Below are 21,827 nucleotides of genomic sequence, written 5' to 3'. Positions count from 1 at the left end.
CTTTAACACCTAGTGATCATCTGTACATTTCTGGTTTGTCTCCTCTTGTATTTCAAATGTTTTGTGCCTTGCAGGGCATGGTCTATGGATGATTAAGTGTCAACACCTTCCATTTCACACTGAGAGACCTTGTTGCTAAAAGGCAGGTATGCTTACTGCTCCCACATAAGCACTTAGTGTTTACTGTATTTAGTCATTTTGAACATTTAATTATTTTTCATATGTTGTTCTGCGCTCTGCTTTGCAGCTGAACACGATTGCATTTCCCTCTGTGATTCAGAGATGGATGCCAGTATGTCAGAGCAACTTTCTGCTGGTGTTCACAGGCATCTGTTATGCCCTGTCAGTTCAATGTGCCTCCCTCCGTCTGCCTTTGTACGCTGTGAGTCTGATGCTCTGTGTACATTTTCTTAGAGAACTGCCCTGATGGATAGATGATAGAGTATATGAGCTAACTTGGAGCTACGGGGCAGAAAGATCTTCTGTCTAACCTTCAGCCTCTTCCTTTATTCTCAGTTAGACCTGAGACACCTTTTCCACTCTTTTCCCAAAGTCAGTCAGTCAGGACATGCACAAATGCATTTAATAACTTTTGAATGTTTTCTTCTCAAGTTTCTGTGGGCTCATAAGAGATACTTTTTTAAAAGTACAGTGTTTATCACATAGAGAACTAACTGTGCTTTGTATTTCACATCAGGTCTGCTTCCTTCTTTTTCCCATATCTTCAAAATATCTTCTGTATTTTTCCCCTTCCAAAAGAATTCAGCTCCTTAAAACCGTAACAGTGCAGGTAAGACATAAAGAGATTGATCAGTTAGTATGTTTTTCAAACTTAGCTTTTGTCTTTTCCTATTGAAAGCACAAGAATAAAGGATGTTACTCATGCAAAATGGTGACTCGAGAAATTACAAAAAAGTAAAAATTAAGCCAAAATGGAAATTAGTTGATCTCAACCTTCCTTGTCTCGTGTTAGCTTACTGTAGGAGTTGTATGGACACTGAAAGTTCACTGAAAGGTAGACAAGTTACTTTTCCTGTAAATAGGACACCCTGAAGTAAAAATTTTTGTCCTCATTGGGTTCTTCGTTTTCCGGTTTGCGAATATCAAGTGAGTCATCATTCACATACAGGTAGTAACTTGTATCTTCATAGCACTGGAACTGCACTGAATCTCCTTGGTAATGCATGATGAAAAAGTGATTATCTTCACTCAGCTATGAAAATAGACAAAGTAAACATCGTTATGTTTCTCAAGCCTTTCTATAGGGTTTCATATGACAAAAATTCATGTAAGTTGCTGGCTTGTTATATTTTTAATTCTTTCCTTTAATAACACACATTTACCAATTTTTAGATAAATCTTTGGCAACACCAGAGAGGTTTTTTAGATAAATCTTTGGCAACCATTTTGAGAGAGGTTCTGTGATAACTGTGAATAAAATAATACCCATCTTCCTCAGAGGACTGAGTATTTCCAGACCCATAGCTGCATTCCTTGGCTTCAGAAAAAGACCAGTAGTTTTCCTTTGTGGTACACCTGTTATTGGGATGCTTTAGGATTTTCATCCAGTTATTTTCTTACCACATACCTACCCTGTCAACTGCCACTAGCAACAAAATGTTAATCCACAGTTTTTCTTTTCTCTCTTGGAGTAAAATTAGAATATTACGGACAAATTACTCTTAAACAACTGCTCTATTACCTATGATTTTTCTGTACATCTCCAGTTTTCAATACCCTTTTTTTAAGATCAATCTTTAGAGGAATGTCTATTATCAAAACATCCCCTCTGTGTGTGTGAATGTGTTTGGGTTCTCTAGGCACATCAGTGTGAGGATGGAGAAATAGCTAACAGAAAACAAAACGCCAGAGAGAGGAGGAGTATGTGCTGAGAGGTAGCCTCTGGAAACGTAAGCCCGGGAGACTAGTAGCACTGTTAAATCTGCAAAAATTTACAAACTTGGGAGACCAAGGAGCTGCAGAACCTGCCGAAGGCCTCCAGCACCCACTGGCACCCTCGGCAGGTCACGTAACCCACACCACATCCAAGGCGGCAGCGGCTGCTACAGGTGGACCAGGGCTACAGGGCAGTGTGTGTAAGCACACCCGCTGAAGCGAGGGACCCCGTGTGCGAGCGTGCACAGCTGCCTGGAAACACCTGGGGTGTGGGTACCAGCCCACGATCCTGAGTGTGGCACTGAGTGAGGGAGTAACTGAGAAGACTGTGTGAATAGTTATCTGCTGCTAATGGTAAGAGCTTAATTAATAAAAGGTTAAAGTTTTTATTTTCCCCAACTCAACCTTTTGCCAGGGAGCAGGGAATTTATAACTTCTTTTAGGGAAGAATGAGATGGTAAATGAATGCATCATATTCAAATTATTTCCTCTTGCCTTTTGAGCGACCTGTTTGAAGACACTCATCCTACCCACAAGACAGTTCTTTAAGTCTGACCAGCCTGGTGTATCATCACTGTGCACAGTGCTTAAGGGGACCTCTAAAATGAAACTGAATGCTTGGGGAAAAGCAGGAGGATATTAAAGGGGCCCAGCTATGCTGGAGATTACAGTAATAACCACCTTTCCATGGAAGGAGGAATGTGTCCTTTCAACCCATATGACAAAAAGGGACAGAAAGGAAATGTCCTGCAGTTACTGCAGAGTACATGAAAGAAACTTGAGGATACACCTCCTGTATTAGAAGAGCTGAAATGGAAAGCAGCTAAAACATTCTGTCCTGATCAAGCCAGTGTAATGGCAGAGTATTTGCAGCTTCAATCAAAAAATTCTGTTTAAAAAAATACTGTTAAGAAAGTTGACGACAATTTGTCTTTAGGGAAGAAATACCTTCTAGGAACTCAACAAGGGAACAAGGAAATAGAAATGGAATAAGAGAATCTAGTGACTTCAGGGGTGAAAAAAACGAAGAAAGAAAACTTGCAGAAGCAAGGAGAGGGATTGATGTGTACAATGCAGAAACTCATCCTAGAGCAAGGAAGACTCCAATGGGATCTGGTAAATGTGAAGCCAAAATTAGGTGCTTGCAAAAGCAGATCACGGTGAAAAAGTTAAAAATAACTGCTGTATCTGCATGAATGATGGAAAATTAGGTGGAGAGCCAACACAGGAAGATGATTTGGGGAATGATACTGTGTGACTGGGAGAAGAAAGAGGAGCTGGGTGTAGAAGCATATCCAAACATTGCTAGGGCTGAGAGTTGCAGCAGGTCCTTGAAGAACAAGGTGTTTTGCAAGAAGTCATGACACAGATGATTTTTGATTATGGCCTGTTAAGAAGCCTGATGAGAAAACCTGGAGAATATGGTGAACTACTGCCAGATGAAGTTCATCCTGAGAACAGCTCCTACGGCAACAGGCATTCCCAAGAGATCATTTGCGAGTTCCAAGAAAAAAACAGCTGGTTTTCAGTTACAGATCTGACTGTTTCTTTGTCATTGCATTAAATGAGGAAACAATCTGCGGGTTAGGTTTCACATTTAGCGACAAAAAAATACAACTTTACTCACATCCCATAGGTAATTCACAATCCACTTGCAATAGCATATGTCTGCTTATGTTAGAAAAATGCTTCAACTGCTTATGTTAGAAAAATGCTTCAAATGTTTTAAAATAGACTCAAAATGGTTTAAAGTCAATTTGAGTAAGAAACCAATGATCATAACTCCAGGCTAAGCTCAACTGCTGCACTCTGAACCAGGAAGCAGTTAAAAGATAAAAAAGGAATGGGTATGAAGGCCAGCTGAAACAGAACTGATCATCTGACATTGTCATTACACAAAGGAGTATAGGGTGAACTACAACCTACATTTTGCCTCAGAAGAAACAAGGAAATGATTATATGATTGAAAGCTACATGAGTCATGCAATAGTGGTAAGCAAACTAGTAAAACTGAGCTGCCAAAGAAACTATGGACCTTGAAAAGTATTACAAATTAATTATATGGTGCTTTGGATTTGTGACTAATTCAGGGTTGATGACACACCAGTGTTTTGGCGATTGCTGAGCAGTGCATGCACAGCATCAAGACCTTCTCTTTTTCCCCACTCTGCCCCAGTGAGTAGTCTGAGGGTGGGCAAGACACTGGGAGGGAACACAGCTGGGGCAGGCCGAAAGTATACTCCATGCTGTATAATGTCATGATTAGCCAAAAAGACTGGTATAAAGAGAGAGGGTGGTTTTTTCGCTTGCAGGTGGCTGTTGCTCAGTGACTAGCTAGGCACTGATCTGCTTTTGGGAGGAGATGAGTAAATACTTTTGCATCACTTGGGTTTTTTTCTGACCTTCACATATTATACTGTCTTTTTCTTGACTCAGGTTTTCTCACTTTTTCTCTTGCTATTCTCTCTCCTGTCCCACTGGTGGGGAGTGGGATTGAGTGAGTGGCTTTGTGGGGGTTTGGCTGCTGGGTGGGGCCAAGACACCTCTGTGGTTTTTTTCTCACAGTTGATTCTGTCCTGAAAAACAGTAGGCTATGTATGCTTCCAACCCTGGGACAGTTGGTTACAGGTGTGTTGGACACCCTTCCACATGAAAGCAAACTGTGGCCTGCACTCTGCTGCCAAAGGGATCAAGAAAAATGCCTTGGCAATATAAGTTGTAGAATACTCTCCATCATATTTGACTCTCATTCATACTGGAGCTCTAAGGCTTCTGGTACAGCAGCACTCAATGGTGGCATGACTTTGTTCAGGCCAGGATAGTCCACTGTTAACTTCCACTCTCCATCAGACTTTCACACTCGCCATATGGGACTACTGAAGGGTGAGTGAAACTTGCTGATCACTCCCTGGCTCTCCAATAGATGAAGAATCAACTTACGGAGCCAAAAACCCCCCTCAAGCTACATGCTGAGCACCAAAAAGGAGTGTGGTGGGTTGCCCTTAGCCAGCAGCCAAGCACAGGAAACATGGCATTGTCATTACTGACAATGTCAAAAGTTCTGAACAAAGATAATACTGTGGAAATCACTTGCCATATTTTGCCTGTTTGGAGCTTCATTTTCTTTATTTTGGCCTATATAACTGGAGCAAAGAGTAAGTCCTATAAGTTCTTTCATGACAGCATAGCTAACCTCTGACTTGCTGTCCAGCTATAATAATTTAAATAACCCTGCCATTATCCACCAAGAGACAACAATTTGAAGGGGAGCTGCCAGATCTAGTGATATAATTGATGACTTCTGTAATCTTTTAAGCAAATGTGTTAAGAAGGAATTTAGGAGGGGTATCAACTGAAAAAGGAAAGAGAAAGGAAGGTTTGAAGCTGAGGGAAAACTGAGTGATGATAGTACTTAATAAGAGCTGAGAGGGTTAAGTATATATATGCAAAGGTCTGAGGATGGTAATGTATCATGAATAGTAAAATATTACAGCTGAACCAGAACAGAAGTAACACTGAAGGGAGATACTACAGATAAGTACCGAAGGAGATGTGTACTTCTCTGACAACCAACACATAATCACTAAACCCTAAACTTTTGGAAGAGTAAAAAAGAAATGGTATAAATTTATATGTAATTAATTTAAATGGTAAAATGAGAAGATTAAAACATATATATACATGTAAGAACACAGAAAATTAATAGCTCTCCTTGATAATTCCCACCTCTAATATTTGTTGCCCCTGTACTCCCTATTTTTACGCTCTGTTTAGCTGCCTGTGTCCCAAGGATACAGGCCCAGCTCTCATACTATGTGGCTGCATAATTTTGGTCCAGACTTGTAAGGAAAATGACAATTTATGAGATAGCCTGCAAGAAGATAAGAAGGGCATGAAACAGTAGCAGTCTAGTTGAGAACTCTAGGTTAAATCAAGCCATTAATGTCAACAGTGAATGATAAATAAAACTCATTTCAGCATCCTAACTATATACTGTTTTTTTCAGCAATGACTAGGATTAACACTTTCCTGCATGGGGGCTACATCAAGTGACAAAGTTTATAAACGTAATCTTGCTTGTGCTGAAAGAGACTGTATTGGCTAGCGGGAGAATTATATATAAGGAGTGGGAAACATCCCATCATTGTCAACATGTTGTGGGGAGATAGTTAGGAAAACCTTTTCTGTGGTGGAGTTAAAGGGAAATACTGTTCTGTATCTCTTAATTCATCCTGTTGTGTGGTTAACTGCATTTGCTTGTATGATATTATTAATTATGATAAGCATGCTCTATTATAGAGTTAAAATAATTATAGTTATAAGTAAATGTAAACCTGCTACTGAGTGAGCTGCTGGGGTTGGCCTCTCCGCTGCTGCTCCAACTGGGTGACCACACACGTGTGCACTGCCTGATGCAGTAACTGCATGTACAATGCAAACAGTTTTCCACTGTTACCAGCAGAGTGTTGCAACAAATACAGTTTGTGATCTGTGTTGCCTTCCTGACTTAATCCCCTATCAGAAGAAGATCTTATTATAAACTATTGCTTGCTGTTAGAAGCTGTTATTCATTTATTGAGATAATAACAGCCTAATTAATAAAAGATGTTTTAATAAATATTGTGAACCGTGTCTCCATAAGCGTTCGTTACAGAAATGGAAATTTACAACACTCTATGCAACTCTTCCTGCTGGTATAACAGCAGGCTCCACAGATTCTCATGTTTCTGGTAATTCTGCTGGCAGTCTTCCAATAAAAAAGGGAAAATGCCTGTCTTTAAGACTTACTGTTAGAACCTAGCAGACTAAATATCACATTGCAGCACCACATAGCTTTGTCATTGGCCATGAGAAGTATTTCTCCATCTCAGGCTACTACTCACACACTTTTTCACTCTAAGGATAGCAGAGACTTTATTCATCACACCAGAAATTATTTCTTGATCAGTGCACTCATTCTAGAAGGTTTATTAAGAATGTCATGATTCAGACTTCACTATGATTTTGCCTCTTGGCCTGACTGGATGTGGTTCAATTGCAGGCTGATGATTTCTCATACAAATGAGAAATGTTTTTATTCTTCTAACTGAAGGTATCAGCAAGAAATCATGGTGAGTAGATCACTATATGTCTGTTAGGTAACGAATGAGTTCTCAGAATGAATTTTTCATTTTAACTATCTGTTTAGAAACCCAGAGTCATGAATAGGTCTCTACAGACAACTGTTACACCTCTTTTTTCCAGCTGCCCCCCAAAACTTGCAGCCATCAAGACACTATTTCTTTCCCTATGAACAGCACCACAGATGAAAGCATATATTTTTCTATAAAAAAGAGTATGAAATAAATTTTAGAAGAATGCAGTACGACTGTGATAGTTTACATCATACAAGGAGGGGACAAGAAGTTGCCTTATAAATTTCCTAAGCTTTGTAGCTTTCTCCTTTTATGCAGAGCTAAGGAATACTTGTGGCAAGCAAGTACCTCAGCAGGACCTTAAACTGAAGGATCCACTTGAATTTTCCAGGCTCAGTATACAGGAGATTTGTTCATTAATTATTTTTAAAAATTTAATAGTACTGTAGCTCATACCTTTGAGAGACCATTTCAGAATTACTTCAAACAAGAAACTCTTTGTCATAATTTATAATTACCAGAATTAATTTCTGATTTAGGAGAAATATTAGCAATGTTAGAAATAGTAGGCTGGGAATTTTAGGTTTTCAGCATTTCACATTTGCTGTTACGAAGTTCTGAATGTTATCTGATCACAGATAGCTTTAATTTTGCTCACTGAAATTGGAAAGATTGTCTTTTCAGTCCCCCTGAATAGTAAATCCACTGGACTACAACCTTAACAAAAATAATGATTGGCTACATTTCCTTAGTTTTTCATTTTCTCTAGGTTAGAGTGTGTGTCTAAGATATCTTACAGAACAACTAAAGTAGTTTCCTTCCTTTGTTCACCATGTTTTATCATTTCTATCTAGAGAAGAGCCAACAAAGTCAAGCTTTGGTCACAAAAACATTTTAAGAAACCAGCTGGCTACCTTTATTTCTATACACAGTGCATTACTCCTGGTTTATAATCATCTGCTGATACAGAATTCAGTCTGAAAGTACATCAGGGACTGCTTTCTTCTAATTTCTTATTTATATTAAATTACATATATGTATATGATTTATGGTTTTATTACTTCCTGGAAGTTTTTGACTGATGGATTAGCTATTTCTTAAAAACATCATTACTCTTGTAGTCTGACCCTTCTAGATCTGTTAATATACTTATCTGGATTTACTAGATCTTTTCTAAGAATTTGTACCAAGTGAAAACTACTTGGTATCTCACTGCATTTTATATAAGCATAATAATACAGGAAACATCTCCATCTTTCATGTTTTAATTGAAAGTCAGATATTTTGCCTGCAGATTGAAGAATGTACTCATACATACAAGTCAAGACAAAAGTATGGAAAAGTTGTTACTCTCCTTTTTCTGAGGGAAATACTAAAATTCGGCTGAAGTAGGAAAGTAAACAGCCAATAAGTAAGAGCACGATGCATTTAGCTGCACTTTTTTTACACCTATGTTTGCATACACACTCTTTCACACAATTTTGATTTGCTTGATCATGATTATATACCTGTTTGAAGTCAGGATCTTCGTGGTTGCATGTTTTCATGTTGCAGCTTTCCACTGAAGGATAATCTGGCTCTGAACAGGATGCTTTTAAGACCTGTGATTACAACCACCCACAATGGTAATTTTGCTCTTTTAATCCACTAAATGTAATATTAATTCTAATGAAAAATCTCTTCTTAAAATAAAGTCCATTAATGATTAAGTTCAAATTATTCAAAATTAGTAACTTGATAAGTTCTCAAAACAATTCCATTAATAGATTCCTCTTTTACCATTTGCAATGCAAAATGAATTGGGTTGAAAACAAATACTGAAGACAGTCCTTCAAACTGTCTAACACCCAGATTCTATTTTGCAATGCAGCCAAGAATGAACCATGTTGTAACAGAATACCAGAACTTTTTAAAGAGCCTTGTCATCTTCCAAATCAAAGTTCTTGTTGAGACTAAGAAAATTATTTGTATTCTCTGGAAAAATAAAGGTCCATGATCTTTCCAAGGTTTTTACATATTTGGGAGACAATAGATACGTCTTACCTCATTTTCAGATAAGAACTGCTTTTTACCATGTCAAGATACATAGTCTGATATAACCTGGTACTTTAAAATAGGGGATTGGGCAGTCAAATCCATGAGGTCTCAACAGTCAGTTTTTTCTCTGATTTGGTGGGATACTTTTCAAGCAATTGATTTATGAAAAGGTAATCTCTGAACCAGAAAAATAATATTTATATAGTTGCTCTTTCAAGAACAGAAAGGAAAGTCCCAGTGGGATATAAACATAATTAATGTATCCTGCAACATACATTTCCCCAGATAATTTCAGGAAACAGATTTTATGGAAAGTCATCTGTAAATTAAAAACAAATGAAAAATATCAAAGACTTAATTTGAGGAAACATTTGGTGATTTACACCATCATGCATAGCCAGTATTAAATGAAAGGTCATTCTTTATCTCAGCATAAACTGTGTAAACAGAGCTTCTTAGACCTTTGCCCTGTTTTAGAGGGTAAATTCCAATGTAACACTTTCCCTCAGACAGATTTTAGTAATGGCTATAACCTTCCAATAGGGAAAACTATCCTTGCCTGCTCTTCCTAACAAAAACAAAACAAACCTTCAGAAGACTGCAGAAAATAAGAATACGCTGACAACAGATGGTAAATGTTGAAAACAGGATACTACATTCAGCTGTATTTTCTTTTCATCACATTCCTTGCCCTGTAATTCCCGTTGATTAGGAGTAAATAATTCTCCTCTTAAACTCATCTCTTTCCTAGGCAGCGTTCTTGCTTCTTCCTCCCTTTCTATTTCCTGCATGTTTTCTGGTTAAGAAGACCCCTCTCCCTCCACAGAAACTGGAACCCAATATCCCTGTCTTCTAGTTACAGTAGCCAACTACCTAACCCAATGATTTTTGCAATAATCTACTTTAAATATTTCCCCAGACAGAACAGAGGAAGGTAGTCAGAAGTTGTGAAATGTAGAAGGTGGTAAGTAAAGGAAAAGGAATTTGAAGAGGTCTTTTGGGTAAATTGTCTTAGAGTACTAAAGAGCACCCACAAGTTACAGAGGAAATAAACAACTTGTTACCTTCAGAGAGAGCTGCTTCTTACCCTTGCACAACAAGACAAATTCATTAAGCTTTGATCTCTGCGTGAGGATCACCAAATTTTTAGAATCTGTTTTACATAGAGGAGAATATTGTAATAAAACATGTATGAATTTGTAAAATGAAGCATAGATTAAAATATTTTGTAAAGAGACAACATTCAGGTTCACTTTAAATGAATAGACATAGGAATAGAAACAAATGTAAGCATTCCTGATACCGTTCACTTCTGAAAAGTCAAGTCTATGCCTTTATGATGCTTTAAATTTGCCAGATATAGACTTTTTTCTCTATACTTATAGTTAATGTATGGAATATCAGTTATACGTTAATATGTATAATAGGAAATAGAGAGGCATATATATTAGTATTTAACTCATAATATACACGTTTATGTAATGTCCTGTGTATATATCACTATGGAAAATGTAGGATTTTTTCCCTTTTATTTTCTGCATGGTTACTAGGTCAAAATCTTTCCACTATCATAACTTTGGGTGCATTATATTTACTCCCTTCTGAGACCGTACTATTTTTTCAGCTGCAGGAAACAACAGTGTATCAATAATACAGGATACTCCTCAGACTGACAGTATTTTCTACCTTTTGGTACTTCAAGGCAACAGCAAAAAGTAAATAAATTAACATACACTTTGTTATCTGATACGGTATACAAGAGCATTACCTAGCAAAGCCTGTGAAACTAGTAACTATCCATGATGCTATAACTACCTGATTGCCTTGCAGATATACTTCAAATAATACCACTTGTGCTTGTAAAATTATCTCAGCTGCACCATTTAAGACAAAAAATATAAAAGAAAGTAGCAGTTGATCTATATGTCCATCACTGCTGTAACTGAATGCAATTTTTACAGAGGTTAAGTAATTATGCATTAACAATTGCAGTTAAGGAGGTATGTTTTTCATATCAACAAAGGTATTTTGTAGCCTTTGAAGGATATTCAGAATCAGCAGATCATATTCATCCCACCTGACTGATTTTAGCTGCTCTAATCCTATCACTGATTTTAGTTGCCCTAACTTACCCTAACCGTAATGCTCTTGTGAAAGCCCTCTGAAGAAATTTTGTCTGAGCCAGGTATAGCATGAAAATAGCATAAAAATCCTTGTTAAAAGTTGAGACACACTCCAGCCTAGTGTATTTTACTCCGTTTACACATGTATTCAGATAAATGTAGTAGAATGTAAAAGGTCTAAAATTCCACCGTTTTTATTACTTTTTGTGACATCCCTTTAGATTACCTCAGCCACAATTGTCCAACTTCAGCTGAAGCATGTATGAGGCCCATCAGCAGGCAAGAGAAATTTCATATCCAAGTCGAGAGTGTTTTGACTTAGAGGTAAGAGTGGCAACAAAAGAGGGATGCAGGAGTCCAGACAGCTGACCAGGGACATATGTCAATATGAGTTACATCCTAACTATCCTTAGCTTTCTCCATCTATAGAGTTTATTGTGACTTGCTTATACATTATTTAGTCTGAGTAAATCCCAAGGAATCTAACTTTCCCTGTCACCTCTGAAAAACATGACAAGTGGTCTATCAGGCAGACAGTGAACGGCAAGGAAAGTAAGGAACTTTTCCATGATTTCATATGTGATAATTCCACTCCCTGATGGCCTTTGGATGAATTACCTAGCCTAAAACCTTACCAGAGTCTAAGGGGCAATTTTACAAATTCATGCAAAGGAAATCCTTTGAAATTAACTAAATACAAGAAACCACTTCTTGCTTGGGGTGTCCCTGAAATGCAAAGTGTTGGGATTTGTGAGGGTATCAGTACTTTATACTGTTACCTAGAAATCCTCATTTGGCCATTGTTCAAGACACAGACGCTGTTTGCTCTCATCTATTACAGCAGTCCTTTATGGCTGAAATCAGAATACATTTCTCTTCTACTGTAATACCTGGAACTAATATACCTTTGATTTTCCCAATAATTTCCTATGCTTACAATATTAAAGTTCCAAAAATGTGTCTCTTCTTTCCTCATATTAATTTATTTTTGTTTCTCCTCTCCTGTTACAACAGGTCTTTGCTAGCTAAGACCCATAAGCCAGAGATAGAGCACACACGCTTTCCCTTAAAAAATTTGGATTTTATAGCTTGTACACATTCTATTTCCTCCTATACATTTGTCTTCAGTCCAAGCCATTTCTCAAAACTTGCTAAGGCAAATTTTCTGACTTCGATGATTTCTTCTTATAAAACACAGAAAGATTCTTTCATTTTTAGACTTTTCCAGCAACTTGCCTAAATGAAAATCTGGAATATTATGTTACTTCTAATGTCAAGTCTATGTATAAAACACTACTAATTTATTTTCCTACTCTCAAACATCTCCTCAAAACCAAACTCTAACAAAGAGAATGGTACCTTTTCTTCCCACAGGACTCTTACCAGTAACTGTCGGTTCATTCCTTGTGAACACGCTTAACCATGCAATATCTAAAATAGAAGGTATTAAACAAGTACGTGGAATTAGATAGCTACATTCTACAAATTTAAAAACTTCACAAACAATTTAAATAATTGTTTTAAAACATAATCTGAGAAAGAGTGTGCAATAGCAATAGGCATCAGACTTCAATTCCCACAGGTCTCTGAATCCATATAAACCCAGAAGACTGTACAGTTAGGCTTGTGAACAAGTACTCTGAAATCTGAACTCTGAGTCTACTAATATGTATTGATTGATTAAGTAACTTTGGCAAAAGAGAATGCACTTGAGATAACAGAGGTCAGTAATGAGATGTAAGATCTAAAACTCTATTGAAGAGAAGCCTGAAAGTCTTTGGCAGCAGATCTGAGGACCCTAATATGAAATGTACAGGATTATAAAGTAACAGGTAGCAATAGCAGGGGGTTTCTGTTTTTTCTAACATCAGCCTGAATCATGTAGTCAGCTATCTGAGGAGGGTATCATCCACGTTACAGCTAATATGGTATTGTCTTAGCTGTATCATCATGAATATATGTTTGTGGTGCTTGTGTTTACATATACAAGAATATCACATAGCATTTCCTTTTCCTTTTCTTTTTCTTCTAGGAACATCAGTATCTTCTACATCAAAATTGTCACACTATGGATCTATTCCCAAACTGCTTCTATTGTATAACTATACAGATTTTGTTTCCGTTCATAAATTGTAAATATTGTATGAGTTACTTCAAAATTTTATGAAATTATCAAGTAAAAGATACTTCAAAAGACATAAAGCATACTTAAATACCTTATCAGTGCAGCTGTCATTATTCACAAAATTCAACAGAATAAAAATAACATTATTTTAGTTTATAAATATATTAAACAAGCCTTTCTGTGTCTTTATTTGAAGCATATATAATGGACTTCTCATTCCTGTAAAAGATGGGGTTTTGAAAGAAATTAATTTTCAGTAGGCTGATACTTATATTACAGATTTCAACTTTTTTCCTGTATTTTGCTTAGAAATATGGTTTATTGTTTCTTCTCCCTAATTTCACATTTCTAGAAAATGTTTAATTCTAGAATAATTGCATTTGTTGTTATTTGCTTCTTCGCTAACAAGAGAATACCCTCTAACAACTACATTTGTGTTGTTAGTTGTGATATAATTTTTGGTATCAAGTAGAGAAGCACCATTTGAGATACAAGAAGAGTTCCAGGAAAAATAAAATGATCCTGCAAATTCCCCAAATTTCTCTATTTTACTCCAGTTTGCCCTTGTCTCTGAGGATTATCTTTGCTTTCACTCCCTTAATAGTTAAGCATCTGGACTTCCCATTACCTCAAATGGGAGTGAATAATCTCCTTATCAGTTAAGTATATTATGTACCTACTGTAAACTAGAATAAAAGTTTTCTTATATCATTATCATTATTCATAAATATGCAATATAATGTTATGACTGGAGAAAACACAGAATCATGAAATCATTTAGGTTGGAAAAGATACTTCAGATCATCAGGTCTAACCATTAACCTAGCACTGACAACTCCAACACTAAACCATGTGCCTAAGTGACACATCTGCACATCTTCTTAATATCCCCAGGGATGGTGACTCAACCCCTTCCCTGGGCAGCCTGTTCCAATGCTTGACAACACTTTCAGTGAATAAATTTTTCCTGGCATCCAACCTAAACCTCACCTGGCATAACTTGAGGCTATTTCCTCGTGTCCTATCACTTGTTACTTGGGAGAAGAGACTGACACCCACCTCACTACAACCTCCTTTCAGGTAGTTGTAGAGAGTGATAAGGTCTCCCCTGAGATTCCTTTTCTCCAGGCTAGACTTCCCCAGTTCCCTCAGCTGCTCCTCACAGGACTTGTGCTCTAGACCCTTCACCAGCTTCATTGCTCTTCTCTGGACATGCTCCAGCACCTCAATGTTCTTCTTGTAGTGAGGGGCCCAAAACTGAACACAGTACACATAATAGTACATTTTAAAATGTCCTGTAGTACTACACACATGGTTGGTGAGCTTTGGTATAAGAAGCACACTACCTTCATGGGATTGTGAATCTTTAGTTGATATTTCATGATGACCATCTTCATCTATGTCAAAATGCACTGTTTTTGAATCTTCAGTCAGTATATAGCATTTCAGTGTTTCTCGCAGACTAAACACTATTCAAAAATGAGTTGTAATTAATTTTACTAGCAACAGAAAAAAGGTAAAATTCCATAATAAAAAGAACAAGTGTATTTTATAGCAATTTTGCTTGACAATCTATGTATATTTGAACTAAGAACAGTATAGCCAACATAGAATAGAAATTGTACAGTGGATTTAAGGAGCTGGTTTTGGGGCTTGGGTGGTGTGAAGAAGGAAAGCAAAGATTTTGAAAGTTATATCAGTGAGAAGAAATGTATGCTGAACCTTTTGGAGAATTAACATATGCAAAAACTTGATCTTGAAAAAATGGCTTCTAACCCAAGAGCCTGAAGGATAGTGTTAAGAAGGGGGATTGTGGACAACCTGAAGATAGGTGTGTTGAAAGACACTGAAAGGAACAGAAGGAATTTGAACATGAGAGGGGGGACCTAAATTAGCAGTTTGCTGGTGAATGAGTAGTCTTACAGTGGGGGAGAGAGCGCTGTTGGGAGCCAGAGCCAGAGCAAGGTTGCGCACAGAAGCCTGCACCTGGGGAGAGATGTAAAAAACACAGAGTTAAGTTATAAATTTTCATTCTGAAGAAGAGAAGAGGTGAAGCAGGGAAAGTATCTCTACAGAATACTGTTTCTGGACTAGTTTCCTTTATTTCATAGGTAAGTACTTGCCTGTTTCCCGGTTTTGCACTTTGAAAATCGGATCTGTGTACAGACAAGAGTTTTAGGTTAGAGTGCATATGGCTACCTAAAATAGAAGCTTTTATTTTGGAGACCTGACATCTCTTACTGAAAAGAACCCATGTCTTTGTAGTTAAAAGCTGTCAGGAGGGAACTTGTTCCCTATTACTACTGAACACAACCATGCTGTTCTGGATGTCAGAAGGATGTAGGTCCAGGCACTTGGGTGTCAGACAGCTTACAGAATAACACTCTAAGGCACAATTTTTATTATGTTAGGCTGAACATTGTTTTACTGGAATAGGTTTACTACTTTCAAATCCAATTAAGACATTTCTGAGACCATACAGACCTGCAGGGTATGCTGTAAGATACAGTCCTTTCCTCACCAGAACAATCAGACACATGAAACAACAGGATACTCAAAATGCACCAGCAGTGACATAATGTTCTGGGAGTGCTTGACTTGACAAAAACTTTGTTACTCATTTTATATTGATGTACCTCCTCTGAAACATCTATATTTAAGCAGACATTTTGAAAAACAGAGTTATTTCCAAGACGCTTTCTTTCCACCCTGTTTAGGCTGAGAAGAAATTCTGCATGTACAGTCAGTGAAAGAGGTGGATGATGCACACCCTGACAGTCCATGTCACACCCTCCAGATGTGGCAGGTCTGACACGCCCTGCGCTGGACATTTAGCATGTACATAGCTGACCTATGCGTGGGCAAAGGCCTCCTCTTCAAATGGCTGGTAACTAAGGCTATCAGGCTTCCAGAAAAAAGTTGGGTTGCTCTAAAAAGCAACAGAACAACAACTACAATAATCAATACAGCATATCCTTTAAAAATTGCTATAGTCATTATATTGTAAGAATTCTACTTTTAAATAGAATTACAAGAACAAGTGCCGTGCCCAAAATAAAATGGTTGTCAGGCCTGCTACATCATTCACTCTTTTCCAGGGAGATATAGATATACTTTAGTAATTATTGGTCTGAGTTTGGTGGTGTGGAAAATCTAATGTCTCTATTTTGAGGAGTATCTCTGTAATGATTGTTTTAAAGGCAGCTTGCGTTATTTTCTTCTTCCAGGCATCTTTATTTTTGACCTCATTATAGATAAGCTGTTGCAGGTACTTAATTTGGTTGGACTCTGCCTTGGATTGGAATCATCTTTCCAAGATTACAAACATACCTGTCAATCAGGAAAGAGTTACCTGACTTCTCAGAAGCTGTTTTCACAGCTGTCAGCTGAGATTGTCTCTTAACAGAATGCCTTCCATGGAGAGACACTTCATATGGCTTTCTGCGGCCCGAGCGGAGCAGCATTGCAGAAGAACTCAAGAAATCCTGATAACCTGAGTTGCCTCTCTTCCAGTCCTAAAGTAGGAGTTAGAATTTGTCACAATACTTCATGTTTCAGTTGAGAAACAAGTTTGCAAAGAGGATAATTTTGATAAATAACAGTTAAAGGAAGCAGGATAAACTCAGTAAATGTTTGACTGCTTGCATGACCCAAGTCTGTGTCTTGAAAGGTGAAAATGGTGTGTTTCCAGTGACAGTAAATCAGTTGTCTATCTACACTTCCACTAAGATGGAGGTTATCATGAATAGAGTTGTGTTGAAGGAATATATTTTAAAAGATTTCCCCTTAGATAAAATATAAGCAGTTTATGTGACTTCAATTTAATTTATTTATGTTTCTCAATATAGGAAGCTAACTACACTTTGTTAGCTGAATTGAAAAATCATATTATTTTTGTTCTTCTGAATACCGTCTAAGATATTTTTCTAAGTATTCATAAGTGATTGAAAATTATGCTAACTTCAACATAGCATAATCTGAGTTTCAGTAAAGACATGCTGCCATATTGCAGTCTTAAACCAACATTCAGGAAATGTTACCTCAGGAATGAGGACTGGAGTTTGGGAATCTGAAGAGTATGTTAGAATTATTAGTGAATAGCACAAATGACCAGAAAAAAAATCAATCTCCTACCATTAGCACCCATTCATATTTTCAAATTTTTGTTTCCTTTATGATTCAATAATTTTACTTCAATGTGCTCTGCATTTTTCAAAATATCTTGTATTTGTGACTATGTTTACAAAAAATAATTCTCTTCAGTTTTTGAAGGCTAGCTGAATAAAAGGATAGCTACATTACCTAGGCGAAGTATCCTAAGGAGAAGCTGGTGTATAAGAATGGGAAAAATACTAACTAAGGAACCACCCAGGCAGCTATTAAGATATCCTGAGGACTCAGCTTAAATTACTGCATTTCAGAAAAGCTAAGGATCTTACTTTAGTTTGAAGAAAGGGAAATGGGAATGCTCAAAGTCTACACTGTCTCCTGAAGTCAACTGTTTATGATAACTGTTTATGGCAAGCACAGACCAAAGAAGACAAAGAGCTTGAATTTTGTCTGGTACCTTGGAGAATGAATCACGTGAAGATGGGAGTAATTTTAGCCCCATGCAGCTTTGCACAGAATAAATAAATATCAGTTAGGCCAGAGATAATGGCTCTGACACTAGCATAATGACTTGTGAATTCACCTGGGGGAGGGGAGTTCTATCTTCTGGTTTGGTTCAATCTACCAATGCAGAATTTCACATGAAGTATTTATGTGAAATGGTAGAAATGAAAAATTTCTGTCCCAGGCTATTCTCTTTTTACTAGACTATGAAGGCTAACTAAGGCTCTTTTTCACTCTCTTTGGCTCTTTACCTATAACTAAACATTCAGTTAGGCCACTGGAAAGTAAAACACATATTAGAAAGAATTAACTTATTCTTCCTAGTAAAGATGTCTCATTTTTCAAATGTCTGATAACTTGTAGTCAGAGGTAGAAAGTGAAGGCTGGGTTTTCTTCATGTTGCTGAAATTGCTTTATCGCTGAGCATGCTAAACAAGAGAAGACTCTAGTTTTCCACTAAGTCCTAACTGGGACTTGACCTCTGCAAACATTTAACCGAATCAGGCTCTGCAGAGTATGTGGGCAGGAAATACCAGCTTGTGGATCTTGAGAGACATTAGTGTGCTAGGAGTTCAGCACTAACAAAGCATCAAGACTCTGTTAGATCTAGGATGCTCAAAATAAGACATTTACTCTCTTATAGAACATTCCTACTGAAAACATAAGTGCAATTATAGTTTGGCTGCACTTGATCAGAAGTTCTGAAGATCCCAATTCCTAATTTTTATACTCAGTGAAGTAGTCAGGGACTTGTCATCTGCTAGATTTACCCTTCATATACTGCAGTTACTAATGTCAACTTATGTTGAGTTAGTCCTAAAGGCCTAATGAAATCTCTTTTTTTTTTTTTTTTTTTTTTTTGAGAACCAATGTAAACCATCTAGATTCGGTTTTGCATCTGTGTTATTTGCACCCACTACTGTAAGAAAAGAAGGAGAATGATTACAAGTCAAAACCCTGAAGAATTCCGGAGGAGGGCAGGCCAGTTCAAAGAAATTTTCAGAAGCATATTTAGGAAGTGGATAAACTCTTAGAATAGTCTCTATGGAGAAAGATAGACAGGTAGTCTTGAAATTCTGAATGACTGTACTTAAGTTCAATTATTTTGGCTTGTTTGAACAACTAGAAAATGGAAAAGTCTCTGGTAGAACTTCACTTCTGTTAGCTCCAGAACAAATAAAGCTCTCTATATTAAATAACAAAAAGTTGCCATAGCTTGAATTGCTTACATGTCCCTTAAGACTGAGTGGCATAGAAATACTCCCATCTCAATAAGCCATTTCTCTCATGCCACATTCTTACATAGATGTCTCCTACTCCCACTTTTTTTACTCTTATTCACAGTTTTTAATGCTGTGTGTCTCTCCCTATGTATATTTCTTTGTTTTAATGCCTTTCACACCCATTTCTTTAGTTCTTTTCTCTCTTCTGTAAAATACATTCTGCTTGAAGAGGGCTAGGAAGAGCTGGAAACTGTTCTTGGCTGCAGACCTAGTTAACCACTGTTTGTTTTGGAAACTTTGGTCTGTTTTTCATTGTTTTCCACCTAAGCTAAGTACAAAAGAAGCAGAAAATTTGAGCTATAGATCTTTAAACTGCTGAAAACAGGTATATTTGAGTAAGTTTGTGGCCAGTTGCAACAAGATCACCCTAAAAACACAGGGAATTTGAAATTTTTTCCTGCTACATAGACTATAGCAATTCATTTATATGATGGCAGCAAAGAAAATCTGGTCTATAGCTTCTCTTGCACCCTTAATGATCTAATTTGTTCTTAGCTATCACTCTCTCTCCCACTTAATCCCCACACACATCTGGTCATAAAATTAGATCAATTTCAGTACATGAAAACAGAATTTAAAATTTTGGAGTTCATTCACATGGTGGTAAGATCCAAGTATTATCTCATACTATATAGATACATTCATAACAAGGTATCTCTAAGACTGTTAAAGGATCAGAACTGTTTTTCTTGAGTGTATTGGGTTGCAGCTGTCCTGTTTCCAAAGGACATAAGTAACTTGTCCAAGTTTGTTACAATTTAACAGCGGATTAAAAAGAACTTTTGGCATCCTATAGCTAATAAAAAATGAGGTTATAATCTCTTTCACATCAGACAGACTTTATGAAATCTATACTCTAAACTAGATATAGGAGTATAGAAAAGTAGACATAAACTATACTAAGGAAGAGATTTCAGAAGAAAACTTTGAAGTCAACTGAAAAGATCACTATTTGCTAGAATCTAAACAAGCAGTCATATAAAATCTTAAATTGAAGCCTATTGAAAATCCTGCTGTAACCTTCCACTCTTGCTTACCTTATTTTGCCTGCTATTGTCTCTGTTGGGATACTTCTTCTCAGCAGAATGCTAGAAGAAGCTCTGTTACAGCCAATTTATTGCCTGAACACATGGCAGGAAGCCAAACCTCTAAACAAAAGAAAAAGTCTGACGTGGACCTAATCTTTTAGATCTCTACATTCACTCATTTACATCAATATTCTCATGCTGGAATTCTCACTGTTGCTGGAATTCCAGGTGTGTTGGAAATAGTAAGAACAAACTTTTAAACATCTGGTTCTCTAAAATGCCACAGAAGCTGTCTTACCTAGAACTACATGGAAAATTTTAGCCAGTAGTTTTGTGCAATGCCTGAAAATACTCATAAATACTATTCTGATATTTTACGTCACTGATGTTGTTCTTGCTATCTAACACTCCTTCCAAGGCTGATTCAAGGGCAGATGCTGGGTTTATGGTAATATAGACGTATTAAAAGTAGGAGTGTAGCCTCAGTTGCAGAGAGCTTGAAACAACTTCACTGTTTAAACATTTACCCAGCTATTAAATGGGCTTTACAGGCATTGCACCAATGTCAATAACTGGACTGCTTGTGACATGAATGAACTTGTTTAAAGCACGTGCTGTATTTCTTTGCCCAGAAAGTCCAGATAATGGTTTTTATCATACAAGAACTATCTCTCTCATTATTACACCTGGCATGTTCAGCTGGCTTTATCTACCCACCTATATACATTCCTAACCCTTCACTCACCTATTGGTCCTCTCTATTCATACAGACGATATTTGTTTCAATAAGTGAGCCTTGCATTTTTAAAGGAGTAAATCACACTTCCATATACCTCACTGAAACAGTGAAACTACTCTAAAAACAATAACAATTTAATTTTTTGCCAGAGTTTTCTTAAAATCAAGGAGCTACTACTTTTATTTAGAATTTGTATACTGTGTCATGCTGATGATGCTGCAGCAGCTGCATTTTTTGGCAAGGAGCAGATAGGTCCAGGCTGCAAGATGTTGACTGCATGTCACATGAACCTGCCTTACAGGTTGTTTCTGTTCCCGGGCCACAAGATAAAATTCCAGGTTTAAGTGAAGTGTTTGTGATCCCTACAGCCACAGCACAGAGCAATTTTTTCTTTTAAATTACCAACTGTACGAACATATAATGCACTACACCAACACTACTGCAGAATAGCTAAGTAGTAACATATTCCATCAGCAGCCACAAGAAGAAACAATCTCAAACTAATTGTAATTGATACAAGTTAGATTAAATGGATAGATTAAGCCATGTAAATATCGAGGATGTATCCACATTGCAGCCAACCTCCCATCTTAGTCTTTATAGTTTATTTTAAAATTATTGCTGTTTAGACTATAGCTGACTATGTCATTGAGCATTTCTGGATCTGAAGAGTCTCTCTAAATCCAGGTCAGTAATGGTTTTCCATAATAAATAGAGGTTTCAGTTTACTGTATCCCAAAGTTCAGTGTTGGCAGAAAGCTCATCAATGAAGCAGCTGTGCAGTACCCTCCCTGACCAGCACACACTCCCATCAGCAATGGCAGCATCAAAAGTAGGAACAACCAAC

The 21,827-nt window shown here is 37.1% G+C and overlaps 1 protein-coding gene across 1 annotated transcript; it reads right to left on the bottom strand.

Moving 5' to 3' along the window:
• Window positions 1-569: 569 nt before the first annotated feature.
• LOC116964341 lies at window positions 570-20,281 on the bottom strand. Its single transcript, XM_042804814.1, has 9 exons — window positions 20,251-20,281; window positions 16,669-16,831; window positions 15,440-15,472; window positions 15,240-15,302; window positions 14,663-14,785; window positions 12,551-12,622; window positions 10,133-10,221; window positions 8,540-8,632; window positions 570-1,213 (listed from the first exon to the last, which is right to left on the bottom strand). Exons 2-9 carry the CDS (start codon window positions 16,778-16,780, stop codon window positions 1,025-1,027), a joined length of 774 nt encoding a protein of 257 aa, XP_042660748.1. The 5' UTR covers window positions 16,781-16,831; window positions 20,251-20,281; the 3' UTR covers window positions 570-1,024.
• Window positions 20,282-21,827: the final 1,546 nt, after the last annotated feature.

Source organism: Tyto alba, unplaced genomic scaffold, assembly GCF_018691265.1.
Source record: "Tyto alba isolate M040663 unplaced genomic scaffold, T.alba_DEE_v4.0 Super-Scaffold_42, whole genome shotgun sequence".
Classification (NCBI taxonomy): Eukaryota; Metazoa; Chordata; class Aves; order Strigiformes; family Tytonidae; genus Tyto; species Tyto alba.
The sequence above is the reverse complement of the archived record's forward strand: the minus strand, read 5'-3'. Positions and strand labels throughout refer to the sequence as shown.